The following is a 17,472-nucleotide window of genomic DNA, read 5'->3' on the forward strand; positions in this document are numbered from 1 at the left end:
GGTAGATATAGACTTAAGATAGATCTAGGTTGGTTTAATTATTAATTATACTTATAATTATTAATTTTATGTAATTTGACCGAGTCAAAATGTTTTATTGATGATTATAATTTTTTTAAAATTTATTATTATTATTATTATTTCATGTAAGGGGCGGCTCAACTGGTGATGGTTGTGTAAATGAAGTATTATGTGCTAGGAGGTCTGGTGTTCAAATCCACAATTCGCCTGTGCGTGCTGAAGGGGCATACATATGTGCCTAGAGTTTATAGTTGTAGCGGTTGAAATCAACCTCGTGCCACACAAGTATGAGATTGATCCAGTCGCTGATCCTCTAGTCAACCAAAACAAAATTGATGGAGTAAAAATGTTAAATAAGACATTACGACATATCTAACATAATGGGTCGAGAGCGCCTCTCGGTGCAATTATGTTTTATTTATATTATAAGGTAAATGCGTTATTGTGATTTTAAATATTTATAGGAATTAAGATTGATTGAGTATGAATATCTTTAAGGTTTGTAATACCACAAGAAGGGAAATGTGAGGGGGTCTAAGGGAATTTGTACATACTTGTAATACTATGTCTCTTTTCTACCCACGTTTCCATTATTATAACCCTCACTCTTTCCATGATATTAAGCCTAGCCTCAGTTTAAATTGGAGATAAGAGAAGTCGATGAAAAAAACTCCTAGGTCTAGGCAATTACCTCTTACATTATGAGAAATTTGTCGCCCACATAATTAAAAAAAAAAATAGTTTATAACTCTTATTTGTCATTTTTCACTCATGAAAAGATGGGAAATTAAAATGGAAGGAGAGAGTTGGTTTCAGATGAAGATAGAAGAGATAAAAATAGGGTTCTAACTTGGAAAATAAGGGTGCCATATTATGAAGGAGGCCATTAGGACACTACAAATAAGAGGAGGAAGATAAAATCCAAAGAGAAGATGAAGAAAGGGATGATGGACAACAAAAAATGCCAAACTAACTAGAGGGACATCCTTATAATTCTTGAAGAAATTTAATAATAAATTTCCCAAGAACCAAGAAAAATTTATACTATAGTTAAGTACGTAAACGGATAGTAGTTTGGACTTTTATATGCCTATATTGAAGAGCATCAAAGGGGATATTTAAATGGACAAAAGTTTGGACTTTTCTATACCCATATTGAAGAGCATCAAAAGGGAAAACTTCTGCGGATTTTTGAGTAGAGAAGGAAGAGCCCTCCCTGTGTTGTGTGAAGTAGGTATTGTGAGTCCAAAACTAGCATGATTAAAGAACTCAATAGTTGGTTGCTTGGTTGATATTTTATGCTTTCAAGATTGAAATAACAACTCGAGATAATTTTGAGTTTTCCTCCTTTCTCTAGTGGTCTCTTTGCCTAACTAGGAGGTAGTATCCATAAAGGGTTACATATAGTTGAGTAGAAAATTGATTTGTCCCAGTTAATTACCTGTTATTCAATCTACACAAAAAGTTGTATTCTTCTTTAATTTGATTAAGTTCTTGTTCATTATAAAATGTACATGTATATTACATTATTTATTTTGAGTTCATGCAACCATAATTCTATAGATGTCAGTGAGTGAATGGAGATTAAATTTTCCATGGTTATAAATGACAAAGGAAATAATAACTCCATAATGAGGTCATGTTTCCCATTGGAAATGATTGATTGAGATTTAGGTTCTTTCCCTCTCCCTCATATTATTCTTATGTCACACACCTTTAAGATAAGCACTTTATGCACTCTACATCTTCTAATTAGGTGTGGTTGTAGGTTATCTATGGGTAGGGGCCACCTTTATTATTTTTTTGATTTGTGGATCTAGATAGACCCTCTCCCTCACATCTGTGTAATAACTAACCACCAAAATTAAGGTTGAAGTAGTTCACATCACTTAATTGTTTCATTTCCCTTAAGTCAATTTTTGAACCAAATTATGGAGTTATATGGCACAACACTTGTCTACCTATATCCTTTGATTTCCCCATTTGAATTTCTTAAATGTCTCCATATCTCTAATACTAGAATATACCTTAAACTCCCTTTCGCTCATTGAACCAAACCTATTTCCTTGCTTTCTTGTTCATTTACATTAATGTTAGGTTCTCTTACTCCCACTTATTACTACACAAAGTGAACATAACTAATAGGGATACCCCCTTAAACGATACCCTTTTTCTTAGTCTCAAGTGCATAGGAGACTATAGGAGAGTTAGTGAGGTGACAACAGCCAACTCCTAAGTTCCACAAGGCTAGTACCCTATGTTTAGTAATTTAAGCTAAAGGTGCTAGTTTGTGTGGTAACATTTTGGCACCATTTTTAGGGATTAAATTAATTTATCATGAAATTAGTAATTCAACTGAAATTTTGGATGAATATTCATTTTGAATATATTTCTCATCTCACTGAATCCATTGAGAGAAAATATCATTTTTCTTATTTTAGAGTTAAAAACTTGTTGTTCATTGGGTGAAACAAGCAACATTTGAAATCATTAAATTTTCACCTTGGTGATTCATGTGTGCTCCATATTGGTAAAAGTATGAGGGTACATTTGTAGATATTTTGAAAATATGACAAAGTTAGAAAGATGAATGGGTGTCAAGTATTGTGCTCCATTAGATTTCTTGGGCATCCCATTGTTTCCAAATGTCAACTATAATTATGATTAGCTTGATATCATTAGACCATTTCATGGTTTTTGTAATTCAACTCTATAATGTATTGCATCAATTGTGAAAAGTTATGAGACATTTTCATGTTGTTTATGAGGATGATAGGATGATGGTTTTTGCATTTGCATTTGAGGATGAAGTAATGAATTAGTTCTACGATCTTGGAAAAAACCACATTTTTACACTTGCATATTTCTTTATGTTATTCCTCAAGCATTGGGACTTCATCATGAAATGAGAAATTTGATATGTCTATTGGACATGCCATAGTATCCATACCAAAGGAAGGAGAAGTATCCTTAGTACTTACCACTAAAGATTAAGATATCGATGACCATGTTGATGAAGACTTTCTCAAGAGCCACCTATTGAAGTTAAACACATTGAATCCCAAGAAGACATTGATGAAAATCCATGTCATGTTCTTATTGAAGAACAAGAGTCCATCCATGAGGATCAAGACCATGATCTTATATCTTCTTCATCTTCCATTCATGAAGAATAAGGTTTAGTAAGATTCAATTCTCATCAAATTTTTGAATTTACTTATACAATTATTGAAGTTTTTGAAGATGGGTTATATTTAGATTTATTTACTTCCACATCTAAAGAAAACAAGGGAAACTAAGTAAAATGGCATGCATTTTTATAATTTAGATCATTATTTGGATGGAGAATATTGGAAATTTTTATGAAATCAAATATATGAAACATCTAAAGAAGGAAGTGTTAATTTCAGGCCCCTTGGAGAACCTAGTGAGATAGAAGCAAACTAAAAAAATTACATAATAATTTTCTATCTTTATTTTTTTAACTAGAATGATAATTTGTATTACTAAAATATGGGTTCAAGGTGCAACAATTACATCAAAAACATCATGATAATTCATGGTTGTCTAGTTGGCTAATAGAAAAACTGACTTCTATCAAAATTATAATGTCAAAATGCCAATTATACTTAACACCTATACTAGAGAACTGGAAAGTATACCCTTTCCAAAAGACCCCCAAATACTTACACACTTTATATTCCATATAGATTATTCTTTATGAGAAAAGAAAACATTTTGGCCTAAGTCCAATTCTAGGTCCTGTACTAGTGATCTGAAATGGGGCAGATTAGTGATGCTGTGCTAATTTCCCATTCAAAATAAAACCCAAGATACTTATGATTTGCTTATCAAGTGCTTAAGGATTCAATACTTTTGCTTAATTAATTGATTCCCATGAGAGTTTCTTATGTAAATGTTATAAAATAATTTAACGTAAAAATATATGCTGAACAACAGCAAAATAATAGCAAAGAACATCAAAATACAACACACAACAAGCACATGATAAAGGAGTTCACCCCTCCTAGGTTACGTCTCCTGGCTCCAACTTCAAATGGCTTGGGCCTCTCTATTATTCTCAAATTACAACAAAATTGTGTTTAAAATGCTCAAATGCCTATGAAACCTGTCTCAATGAGTTCAAAATACTCAAAAATGGCTATCTAGCCTCTTTTTGAATCTAATTTGTATAAGAACTGAAGAAGTTATGAATTCTCCCAATTCTTCCACTAGTTGTTCCACAAAATTCTCCAAAACCGACCAAAAACCCCATTTCTGCTCCAAAATTCGCTAATGGAGCGAGAAATTCTTCATTCGGTGAGCTATATCCGGTCGGCTCTATCCAAATTGAAATTGACAAGTTCTGTGGGCTCCCAACACAGCAAAATGTTGCGATTGCGATATTGCAGACCTGCCAGGGATAATTAACTACAACATATATAATCCCGTGTCCAGAACCTCTCCCTCATCGCAATCAGCAAAGTTCAATGGCCAAAGGTCTTGTTAACATGGGAAAACTGCGATTGCGGTATTGCGGACCCGCTGGGGTATTAAACTATGATATATAAAATTCCCCCGTCCAGATCTTATCACAATCGGCAATTGGCTGTGGGTACATAACCAGTGCAATATGAAGGACCCTCTGGGACATTAAACTGTAACACATAAAGGTATTGCGTCGGTAGCCTTATCGCAATTGGAACTTTACCGGTGGTAACAACATAACAGCAAGTTATTTGGTGCGATTTGCGGGCGATGATTCTTAACGTGCGCCTCTTTTTTTTCCCAATATGCGATATGCGGGACCCAGTGGCAACCTGCCACTTGGTGCTTCCCATTCGCTGGGACCCTTGCCATGTCATCCAATCGTGCCACATAGACAAGTCAAACTTCAACTTTGACTTGTTCTATCTTCTGCATACGAACTCGGATTTGAGTGTCGTTCGCACCGTTGGATTCATAATGACAATCCCTTCAACATGAATCTAATTTTTACAAGATTCTAACACTTTTATTTTTGAGCATAATTCTGAGCACCTGATTACTCCTCCCCACTAGAAGCCTTTTGGACCCCAAAAGATTTATATTCAGTTATTGAATAGATGAGGGTACTGTTCCCTCACCTTCCCCACTTCAATCCATTTGGCCTTTGATGGATGTGTACCTTTGAGAGCCACCCAAATATAATCAATACTTCCCCTTTTAGTTGTCCTTGTCCTTCTATCAAGTATAGTGTCTTGCTGAAGCACATCAAGGAATTATGGAGAAAATTATTCAATTGATGGAATTTGAACATTCTCTCCTTGATATTCAATTAAAGGAGGTTCATAAAATCTCAAATTTTCAACATTAACAACGGAATATATTTGTATATATGAAGGCAAATCAAGCTTGAAAGAATTATTACCAATCTTTTCCAAAATTTTAAATAGACTATAACGAATTGGTTTTAGCTTTTTACCTTCACCTTGAAGCCTTTCCTTGCTAATATATAGCCAAAATTAATCACCTACTTGAAACTGATGATCCACATGATGCTTATCATGCCTTTCCTTATACTTGCCTTGACTCTTTTCTAGTTGTTCTTGAACTATTTAGTGAATCAACTGAATTTTCTCAATGAATTTCTTTGCTCTATCTATGTCACTATGTCCATCTACAACTACATATTTCTCAAAGATGAAATCCAAAGGTGATTTAGGCAAATAACCAAGACATGCTTCAAAAGGCGAAGTTAGAGTAGAAGAGTGTTTTGCTCGGTTGTAAGCATGTTAAATATAATGTAACTGTTCATCCCACAACTTAGGATGTTTTTTGCAATATCCTCTTAACAAATGAATAATTGTCATGTTAACCACTTCAGTTTGACCATCTATTTGCGAATGAAAGGGTGTACTTTTCTTCAACTTGTTGTCCATCAAGTTCCATAAACTTGACCAAGAATTCCCAACAAATCGAGAATCACGATCACTTACAATAAAAGTAGGCAATCCAAAATGAACCCATACATTTTGAAAGAAAAGTTGAGTTGTTTGTTCATCTGTAATTTGCTTTTTACAAGGCATTAATACGCACATCTTGCTGAACCTATCCACAACTACATACAAATAATCATGAATTTTCTTTGATAAAGGAAGGCCTCCTACAAAATCCATTGAAACAATTTCCCATGCTCGTGAAGGCACTGGAAGTGGTGTGTACAATCCTAGTTTCCTATTACTAGGCTTACTGACTGCACACAATGAACAACCTCTGATAAACCGTGACACACTTTCAAGAATATGAGGCCAATAAAAATACCTTTGAAGATTTGCCACTGTTTTACTTACACCGAAATGTTCGACAATAAGAGAAGTGTGCACTTCCCTTGTGACATTTACTCTCTCTCCCCGTCGAACACAAAGTTTTCCCAAATGATACAAAAAATTATCATGTACATGGTAGTATAATTCCTAAACTTGGTGGCCTTGACTCAATTTTAAATATACCTCTTGAAAGTCATTATCCTGTGCGTATTGTTCAACATAACTTTTAGGCATAATAAAATGGTTCTCGAGTAGAATGGCTACATTAATAACTGGTCTAGAAATCATATCAGTAACTCTGTTATAAATACCTTTCTTGTACCTGATTACCAATTGGAATTGCTGTAAAAATCCCATCCAACAAAAGTGCCTTGACTGCTGCAATTTAGTTTGGGATTGTAGATATTGCAGAGGCTGATGATCGGTGTGAATAATGGTTTCTTTTCCCATCAAGTAATGCTTCCATTTCTTCACACTTTGTACCAATGCATACAACTCTTTATCATACGTAGGATAATTAATAACAATACCATTAAAAATATTAGAATGAAACGAAATGGGCTGACCATGCTGTAAAAGAACTGTACCCATGGCATAGTCACTTGCATCTGTTTGTATTTCAAAGGGTTGTTTCAAGTTCGGCAATGCTAAAACTGGGGCTGAACTGATCTTTTATTTCAAAGCATCAAATGCTTTTTTCTGTTTGCTTCCCCAATGGAAGACAACCTTCACACTAGTCAAAGAATGTAGTGGAGCTACTATGGAAGAGAAGTTAGCAATAAACTTCCTCTAATACTGCATTGCTCCAAGGAAACTCCTTACTTCAGTGACTAATTTGGCTATTGGCCAATTCACAATGACCAAAAATTTAGAGGGGTCAATCTTTAGCTCACCTCCTCTAACTATGTGGCCCAAATATACTAAAGAAGTTTTCCTAAATTCACATTTAGACATATTCAGAAATAACTGTTCTTTTCTCATGATATCCAAAACTTTCCTCACATGCTTGACATGCTCTTCTCGTGATTTGCTAAATATCAAAATATCATCTAAATAGACAATTACAAACTCATCAAGAAATGATCTTAAAACATCATTCATAACTCTCATGAATGTAGCTGGAGCATTGCAAAGACCGAAAGGCATAACCAACCACTCAAATAATCCTTGTTTGGTTTTAAAAGCAGTCTTCCAAATATCCTCCTCAACTATTCTTACTTGATGATATCCACTTCTCAAGTCTAATTTAGTGAAATATTTTTCATTTTTCAACTGATCTAGAAATTCATCTATTCTGGGAAGTGGATATCGATTCGTTATTGTAATCTTATTCAAAGCTTAATAATCTACACACATGCGCCAGGTTCCATCTTTCTTGGGTACCAATATAATTGGTGAACCACATGGCGAAGTCGAGGGACGAATCACACCTTTATCCAACAATTCTCATACTTGTTTCTTAATTTCTAAACTTTCCAGAATTGACATTCAATACATACCAATGTTTGGGAGTGGACATTCCTACTATAGCTGAATTTTGTGTTGAATTCCTCTTTTTGGTGGAAATCCTTTTGGTTCTTAAAACATGTCTCCATATTGATTGACCACATCAACCAATTCAGCTTTCAACTTCATATCACAGCTTGCAAAGGATTCCTGCTCCGTGTCATTTTTCTGCTTGATCATAAGGAGCACGAGACTCTTGCTGGAATTGACTTGTCGTTTCATTTCCCCTATGCTTGCTAAAGATAGACTAAGCTTTCGGCAATGGGATCTCACAATATACTTCACTCCGTTTTTGAACAAATGATATTTTTTCTCAAATCGATGGAAAACGACTTTCCTGTCATACAAGTACGGGCTTCCCAACACAATCCCAGAAATATCCAATGACAAAACATCTAATTCGACTTCATCAATGAAATTGGCAGTGATCGAAAACCTGAAAATGCATTTCCTTGTGACTTGAAAATTTGCATCCTTTGTTATCCAACCAAATGGATACGGTTTATGATGAGGCATGGTTTCCAGATTCAATTTCTTGACCAAATCTACAGAAATTAAATTTTCCTGAGATCCACTATCAAACAACGTATCAATCTTGGTGTGTTTGGAAATAACTCTGATATGGGAAAATTCAATTCAATTTTCCTCATTTGAAGCATTATTGGAGTTATTTGCTACACTGGTGCTTGCCACGACTTCCTCTTTTCTTGCTTTTTCCGCGACTTTTCCCATAGTGACTGTGGCTGCAATCTTGGTTTCGTCTCTTGAGTCGGAACCCAAGTCTTGTTGTGAAGAAACGTTTGTGCTATGTTTCCCTTTATTTTTAAATTTCTTTGGTTTAATTCTGGATGAATCTCCCAATAATGTGCTTCATCATGACCCTCCTTGGAACAATTCTTGCACACGGGTTTCTCCCCTTCTTTCTTAACAGAAGCATTTTTCTTTTGCTTTCCTTTAAATTTATTCCTTTTTTCACCACTCTGAAATGACTTCTTCATGTAAATTTTTCCCTCTTGCTTGAGTTGTGTAGCCTGAACACATACCTCATCAAGATTCGTGGGACTAAACATAATAATGGTATGTTGAAGATAGCTATGCAACCCTCCTATGTATTTCCGCAAAGTATCTTGTGACTGTAAGTCTACTCCTAGCATAAGAGCTCTTTTCCTAAACTCTTGAGTATACTCTTGCACATTTTGACCTTTTAACTATTTGAAATTTTGCCAATTCATGATATATTTTTGCATATGAGCTAAAGGGTAGAACTGTCTCTTTATAACAACAATGAAATAATTCCAAGAAATAGAGATCTTACCATGTTTTTTGATCTCGTATTGAGTCCTTGGTTCCCACCATACAAGTGTTGCTCCCTCCATTCTCAATGAAGCCAACTGAATTTTGATATCATCCTCTTGAAGGTTCTAAATTCTACAATACACCTCCAATTGACGAATCAATTATCCACCTTCTTTGCATTAACTTCACCATTGTACATAGGCAACTCGAGTTTAACATCAAGCTTTAGAAAAGGTGATTTATGAGTTCCTTTCAAAGAATGATGATGAGTATAAGTATGGGTTGTAGTAGTGGAAGAAGGTGAAGATGCCTTCAAAGAAGAAGATGAAGAAGATGGTGGAGATGGTGGAAGTTTGCCTCCATTCCCATTGCCTCCTTTTCCTTTATCTTCTTTTCCATTACCTCCTCCTGAAGAGCCTTATCCATTGGGAGGCTTGGAACTTTCTCCTTGCAATATGATATTCCTCTCTTCATAGAGGACCTTAACCATCTCTATCATATCAAAGATAGTCTTTCTGAAGTTCTTCTCAATTCTATGATGATAGGTTCTCCTTCATGAGACATGGTCTCTGGAGACTCAACTGCAACTTCTGCAACTTGAGGATGTACTGGTGTAGAAGACTTTGACAAAATTTCTCTTCTTCCCCTTGAGCCAACTATAGGGATTTCAACTAGATTCCCTTCTCCTCTTTTGAGTTTTAACCTTGTAAGCATGACATAAAATTGCAAACAATTAAATGCTTCTTTCACAAAGAAAATATAGTAAGAAAAAACTAGAGCTCTGATACCAACTTGATCTGAAATGCAGAAGATTAGTAAGGTTGTGCTAATTTCCCATTCAGAATAAAACCCAAGATACTTATCATTTTCTTATCAAGTGCTTAAGGATTCAATACTTTTGCTTAATTAATTGATTCCCATGAGAGTTTCTTATGTAAATGTTATAAAATAATTTAACATAAAAATATATGTTGAACAACAACAAAATAATAGCAAAGAACATCAAAATACAACACACAACAAACACATGATAAAGGAGTTCACCCCTCTTGGGCTATGTCTCCTTGGTCTAGCTTCTAATGGCTTGGGCCTCTCTATTATTCTCAAATTACAACAAAACTGTGTTTACAATGCTTAAATGCCTCTGAAACTTGTCTCAATGAGTTCAGAATACTCAAACATGGCTATCTAGCCTCTTTTTGCATCCAATTTGGATAAGAACTGAAGAAGTTATGACTTCTCCCAATTCTTCCACTATTTGTTCCAAAAAATGCTCTAAAATCGACCAAAACTCCATTTTTGCTCCAAAATCCGCTAATGGAGCGAGAAATTCGCCATTATCTTGTCGGCCGTATCCAAATTGCAATCGCAAGCTCTGCGGGCTCCCAACACAACAAAATGTTGTGATTGCGGTATTGCGGACCCGCTGGGGATAATTAACTACAACATATATAATCTAGCATCTAGAACCTCCCACTCATCGTAATCGGCAAAGTTCAACGACTGAAGGTCTTGTTAACATGGGAACACTGCAATTGCATTATTATGGACCCGTCAGGGTATTAAACTGTGATATATAAAATTCCCGCATTCGGATCTTATTGCAATTGGCAATCGGCTGCGGGTACATAACTAGTGTGATATGACGGACCCTCCGAGACGTTAAACTATAACACATAAAAGTATCGCGTCTGGCAGTCTTATTGTAATTGGAACTTTATCAGTGGTAACAACATAACAACATGATTTTTGGTGCGATTTGCAGGGGCCGATTCTTAACCTGCACCTCTTTTTTTTCTTGATATGTGATATGCAGGAACTAGTGGCAACCTTCCACTTGGTGCTTCCCATTTGCTGGGACCCTTGCCATGACATCCAATCCTGCCACATAGACAAGTCAAACTTGAACTTTGAATTGCTTTATCTTCTGCATACGAATTTGGATTTGAGTGTCGTTGACACTGTTGGATTCAAAATGACGAGTGCTTCAATCTAAAGCTGAGTTTGACAATATTCCGACACTTTTATTTTTGAGCATAATTTTGAGCACCTGATCAACTAGAAAATTCAAATCTGGGACATCTTGTGGAGGAGAGTTCATTGAAGTATTGTGTGAAGAAGGTACTGAAATTTGATGTCCAGTTGATGTTTGAAGATCTTGTACTTTCTAGCAGATGGAACTAACCTCATCATTCAATTTCAAAAGTAGAGTACAATGTTCAATAAGTATCTCCATTGTAGTTTCCATACTATACACCAGATGATTATGATTTACTTTCAAAGCAATAATTTATTCTTATAGTTTCTACACATGGGCTTGAATAGGTTCATCAATGACTATATAGATGTTATAGATTCCTAAAACCACTTCAATGCAAACCCAATTGAATACGATACCAATAGTAACTAGGGACAAACCCACCCTACCTACCAAGGGTTTCTTTTCCCAAATGATTGAAAGAGAACAAAGTACTAATTATGCAATTATTTGTTAATGTTACCACCACTACTAAAATAAAAATCAAAGAGATCCTGCTCCATATTTCTTAGAGGAGATAATTGATAATTATAACAAATATTGAAATCAACTACAATATTGCAGGAATATCCCAATAACTAATATGATGAACATAAGTTGACTCAAAGCACCATCAAATTTGACATTTCTTAACCAACCAACCTATGAAAATAGTCATGTGTTTACCACATATATGCCCAGAACTTCCAACCATAGAAATTTTTAAGATAGATAGAAAGTTACATGAATTAGGAGACTTGGAGATACTCTACTTACTCCCTTATAAAACTTGAAATTTGAATAACCCAAATACCATATCTCAAAACCCCAAAGTTCTCCTCACAATCACCAAAGTGAGATAAAATAGATTCTAGTGTTACGTCCTAGAACAAATCTCTCTATGTCTCCTTGTAGTCTCTAAATTTAATACTCCAAGTCCTACAATGTTGAACCTTTGTTGAAGAGAAAACCTAACGGTGCAATAAATAAGGAAAAATCCTTAGATTACCCACATTGAAATTAGGAAATGTCATCAGCCTCCCATGTTAAACCAATTCAATAATCCATTGGGAGTATGCTCCATAAGCCTTGAATAAATTCTCAAACAAAGAAATTTCCATTATCGAGTTGACACTTACACAATTCACATGTGGCTTGGTGAATTCACCCTAATAAACAACCACCACAAAAAGGCCAAATAATGTTGTCCCTTTTATAACCCACTCCTCATGATGTAAAGTTGTTGAATTGAGGTCATACAAAGATTTACAACTGTCGTGCCACTTATTTTCGTATTGAAATATGATCCCAATTAAATTCCCTTCTTTCAAGCAAGCAAAGTACAAATCCTAATTAGATCACCGTGAAGGAGGAGAATTTAGAGAGGTGAGAAGGACAGAGGCACTTGTCTTTCCGACCTCTAGGTCTACACATTAGAAAAACCTCTACCCCACAATTGAAATCACTTCCATAACTAAATTGAAATTGACACAAACGATATTGATTCACACATGGTCTCATTAACCATCCACTATTGTTACTACTTGTACTTCTAGGGGTGAGGAAGGGATTAAGGGATCTTAGTTCTAAATGTAAATAAAACTGCAACCCTACATGCATCAAAGCCTTTTCTCTTGCCTGGTTTCACTTTGACTTACAATTTTTTTTCCCTTAGAACACCTTATAATAAATACTTTCATTTCTTTTGGTCAAGGAGGATGGTGGAACAAGAATTTTCCATTGACACATAATTCATCGAGTTTCAAATGAACCTGATGGTTAGCCATAACATTGGAATCAAGATTACTGACCCTTAAAATATGGAAGAATTTGGAAATTATGAAATGTGGATAACATCTTGTAAAAAATTATGTAATCTATTTTCACGAGGAAGGATATTGGAAATAATATAATGGAGGATAAGCATTGAGTCTCTAATCACAAGTAGGGAAGATATATTTCTATTGTGCACTAGCAATAGACATTGATACAATGCATATGTTTCGGTTAGATTATTTGAAAATGAACCCATACCCCAAGCAAAATTTGATTCTTTATTTCCTTCAATAAAGAGAATAACTCCCCCCCCACCCAACTCCTACCTCCCCTTGGCTATTTTTGACGCACTATCAAAACAAAGAACACGAAAAGGTTCGTTTAATCCATGTAACATATTTCCCAAGAGACAGTCACAATTTCCCAATACTCCTTGTGAAAAGGAGGAGAGGAAATATGAGGACTCAAAGTTTGAAGAACATTTTGATCAAACCATGTTGATTCCAAGTCATCCAACATTCGGGAATATCTATTGCTCTAAGATTTAGGAGACCAAAATTCCGAGAATAGGGAAATTGCACTAGTAGCTATACTTTGTGGGATGGATTTATGATCTTATATGATATTTTTACTGTGGCTATCTACACCTTCCAACACATATATTTAGGTAAAGCAACCCAATTGTTCTTAAAAGTATACTTGCCCTTAAAATTTCTTTAAAAATGTCTATTCCCATGAGATGAAAAATTCACTTATAGAAGAGGGCCAGATCAATCTTATATCCAGAGGATATAGAACATATTTTCACACCAAGTGAATAAAAGGTACCTATAAAAATAAATGATGAATATATTCTTCCTAAGAAGAACAAAGGGGAGATCTACAAGGGCCACTTATTCCCCACTTTTTCAACTTGTCAGTAGTTAGAATTTTCTAGTGAATTAAAGTCCAACAAAATATATTTACTTTGTGAGGATTGTTTAGAGTCCATACATTTTCCCATATACAAGATTTAGGTGGAATACATTGAGGGAAAATCACATTCATATAACCCTTTTTTTCATAGGTATAATGTTGTATATTCCATATCAGGAATATAAGTATATTGTCAACATCCATCATGTCACTTGTAGGAACTGAACTTGGGTGGGGAGGATTCCATTCCTTCCTCCCAACCAAATGGGATAACCCCAATTGAATCACCTTCGTAAACCTTTTTTTATTGAATACTCAAAATATTTCCATCCCCTGACATCTTCCTCCTCCTTGTGCCCCAAAGCACAACCAAAGAGACAATTTTCCAATAGCCTCATAGCTAAATTTAAAGGAGGCAGAACTGTTAGAAAATCCCAGCCTAACCATCTACCATCATCATTCCAATCAGATATATATGCTATAGACTTGGCGAAAGTTCTTGATTATGAGCTTGTTGAGGGTGGTCCAAGATCCCACTACTCCATATATCAATCATCACACCATTTCTAGGAATCCATGTTAAGTGATATTTTATCAAAGAAGCATTTGATGACATTAGTTTCTCGATTGAGATCCTCCTTAATCAAAAGAAAGAAACGATAAACATATCAATTTATCATCAGAAAAAATAAAATAAATTTATAACATCTTTCGATCAATCCTCCTTCTGAGAGACCAATCTCTTTCAATATTAACTAGAGAGATGTCATGAATGCCTAAGCCCCCATGAAGTGTATGGGTACAAATAGAAGGCCATTTGATTTCATGGAATTTTTTTAATATTTCACTTACCTTCTCGCCACATAAATTTACAGATCTCTTTAAACATTTTCCTAAGGATACCCAAGGGGAAAAGAAAAGTTGAAAATTGAAACAAAGGAAGGTTAGATAAAACAATTGAATGTGAACCACTTTTCCAATAGGGTTGTACTATTGGGGACCCCATCGAAAAAAATTGATTTAAATTTGGAGATAATTAGGGCCCAAGAATGAGAATAATGGGAATTCAGATTTATAGGAATGCTTAGATATTTAAATTATTTCTATTTATCTACTATAAAAAAACCAAGATACACTCTAGCCTAATAAAATTTGATTCACATTCCAAGTATGAATTTGGCTTTTGCCCTTATTTACCAATCCACTAGAAGCCTTAACTAAGCTATCAAGAATTTATAAAAATCTTGTTGCTATGATGATAGATGCACTTCCCAACAAAAACATGTCATCTGCAAACTAGGCATGACTGATATTTTTGATAGCTTCCCCAAAGTGAGTACGAGGGAGTAAATATCTTCTCCTTCCATAATCTAGTATTACGCTAAGGGAGTTCACCATAATTATAAATAAGATCTGAGAAAGAGGGCAGTTGTTCCTCAAGCCTCTTAAAGCCTTGAAAAAACTAAATGGCCTTCCATTCACCAATGGATAAATCCAAGGATTGGATATACGAGAATAAACCCACTTAATAACATTTTCTTCAAATCCAAATTGTTTTATTAATGAAAAAGGAAATTATGGTGAACTTAATCAAAGGAATTGGCCATATATGATTTTATGACTATTCCTTTTTCATTTATAAATTTGCTAGAATAGATTTTATCTTGGACTAGGATGATATTGCCTATAATTTGTGTATTTCTCGCAAATCCTCTTTGATTCTTAGATATAAGCTTAGGAAGCAAGAGCTTGATCATTAGAGCTAAATTTTTGGTAATCACCTTATAAGAGATATTACAAACATATTACAAACATATATCAGCCTAAAATGAGGGAAAGAAGAAGGATTGAGTTCCTTAGGAACCAATGTTAGAAATGATGAGTTGACATAAAAATGAGCAAAAAAACTTTAAGGTCTGACGCTTTGTCTGGGATAAAAGTACATAATACTTCCTAAATCTCATTTTTTGTAATAGGAAGACGGTTTCATAGTTTTCTTGGTGAATGAAATACCTCTTCATCCTTTGCTTCTCCTTCCTCTTTTGTTTCCGCTAGATCCAATGTGGGGACATCGTCTATGGTTAACATATCGACATTCTAGCCCTCCAAGCTTATTCACATCAGATCTTCAGAGAGATTTTGATAGAGCTTCAGATTTGGAATTTCCCCTTCTTCCATCACTTGATTCATATTTATTTCCCTATACTCCTGAACCTTTAATATTACTAGAAGATGAGTTGTCACCCAAATTGACACATTTCTAGTGTTAATTAGGGGCTTGTTGTGCTCTACAACAACCCCCCATTTCATATCATTTTTATTCACAAAAAATATCATATGAAATGGGTCCCTTTTAGTTTTGATTGGTATCAACATTGTATTATTCAAAAAAGGTCCGAAAACAAAATGAAAACATTATAAAAAAAAAAAACCCTTTTGGACAAACCAATTTTGGCCTTTTAATATTAATAATCAATCTTTTATCATTGCGATAAAGCGATCGCAAGATCGCATATCGCAATGACATAGGAGGATACTTTAAAGGCCCATTGGTTTTCCCCGATGCGATAAAGTTCCTTTCGCTCCGATGCGATAAAGTTCCTTTCGCTCCGATGCGATGCGATATCGCTATCGGCGATCGGCGATATACTATGCATGTTTTTAAAGCACCCCAGGTAATACACCCGATGCGATGCGATATCGCTATCGGCGATCGGCGATATACCATCCATGCATTCGTAAAGTGCCCATACTCCCGATCCGATGCGATATCGCTATCGACGATCGGGGATTCCCAAAGGTGCCAATATAAGGATTTAAGCTTTCCCCGACGCCCGATTGCGATAAAGCCAGAAGCGCAAACTTCAAAAAGCCGTTAAAACAGAGGGATATTACGATCAATTCATATTAAAGACCTTATCTGCCGAACAGTGATTTACCTGCGCTCAACCGCCAAAACATCCAAGGCACGCATAAACAAATCATTCGGCCGATTAATGATATGATGGGCATTTAAAGGATTGGCAGGTTTTAAACGGCCATTTAATGTAATAATAAGTCCTAAAATATTCCCATAGATTGTATCCGTGGCCACTTTAAAGTTAATCCCTCATCACGCATTGATCAATATATCTTTCTCATATTCGATTTTCACTACCAATTCTCTGTGTTACGCTTATTTTCACTCCTGTGCAGAATTCTTCCATAGCAAAAAATTTAAGCAGAATGGGGAAGAAGTCTAAGAAAACCACAGTCGCTTCGACTGCGCCAGCCACAGGACAAGCCGTTGCTGATCCAACAAATAAAAAGAAAGGATTGATATCTGATACTACATGTTCTGGTCTCGGCAAAACTACTTGGCAAAGTACCTATAATTTGATTGAAGCCGAAGAACCTGAAGTAACAACAGTACAAGCCACTGCTGATGCGACCCGAAAATCTGATGGTACTTTAAAGGACTTAGCCGACTCCTTCCTTCATCGGATAGCAGCTCGGGAACAAATTCTCCCATATACGGATGTAGTGAGGTGGGCAATTGAGGAAATTCCAATCACAGACAGAACTTTCTGCACCAGAGATGGGAGAATCTTCGGTTCATTCAAGGCTGATGATTTAAGGCAAATGTATCATTTG

General features: G+C 35.4%; 1 protein-coding gene across 1 annotated transcript in view; it reads right to left on the reverse strand.

The window, feature by feature from the left end:
• Positions 1–15,927, reverse strand: part of LOC149153841 (protein kinase STUNTED-like) — a 34,769-nt gene extending 18,842 nt beyond the window's left edge. The window contains exon 1 of the mRNA XM_089443946.1: positions 15,853–15,927. Coding sequence (XP_089300072.1) covers positions 15,853–15,927 — 75 coding nt within the window. The remainder of the gene's footprint in view (positions 1–15,852) is intronic.
• Between the last annotated feature and the right edge of the window lie 1,545 nt (positions 15,928–17,472).

Source organism: Pinus tabuliformis, chromosome 9, assembly GCF_031772625.1.
Source record: "Pinus tabuliformis cultivar Carrire ecotype Pingquan chromosome 9, CPIR1, whole genome shotgun sequence".
Taxonomy (NCBI): Eukaryota; Viridiplantae; Streptophyta; class Pinopsida; order Pinales; family Pinaceae; genus Pinus; species Pinus tabuliformis.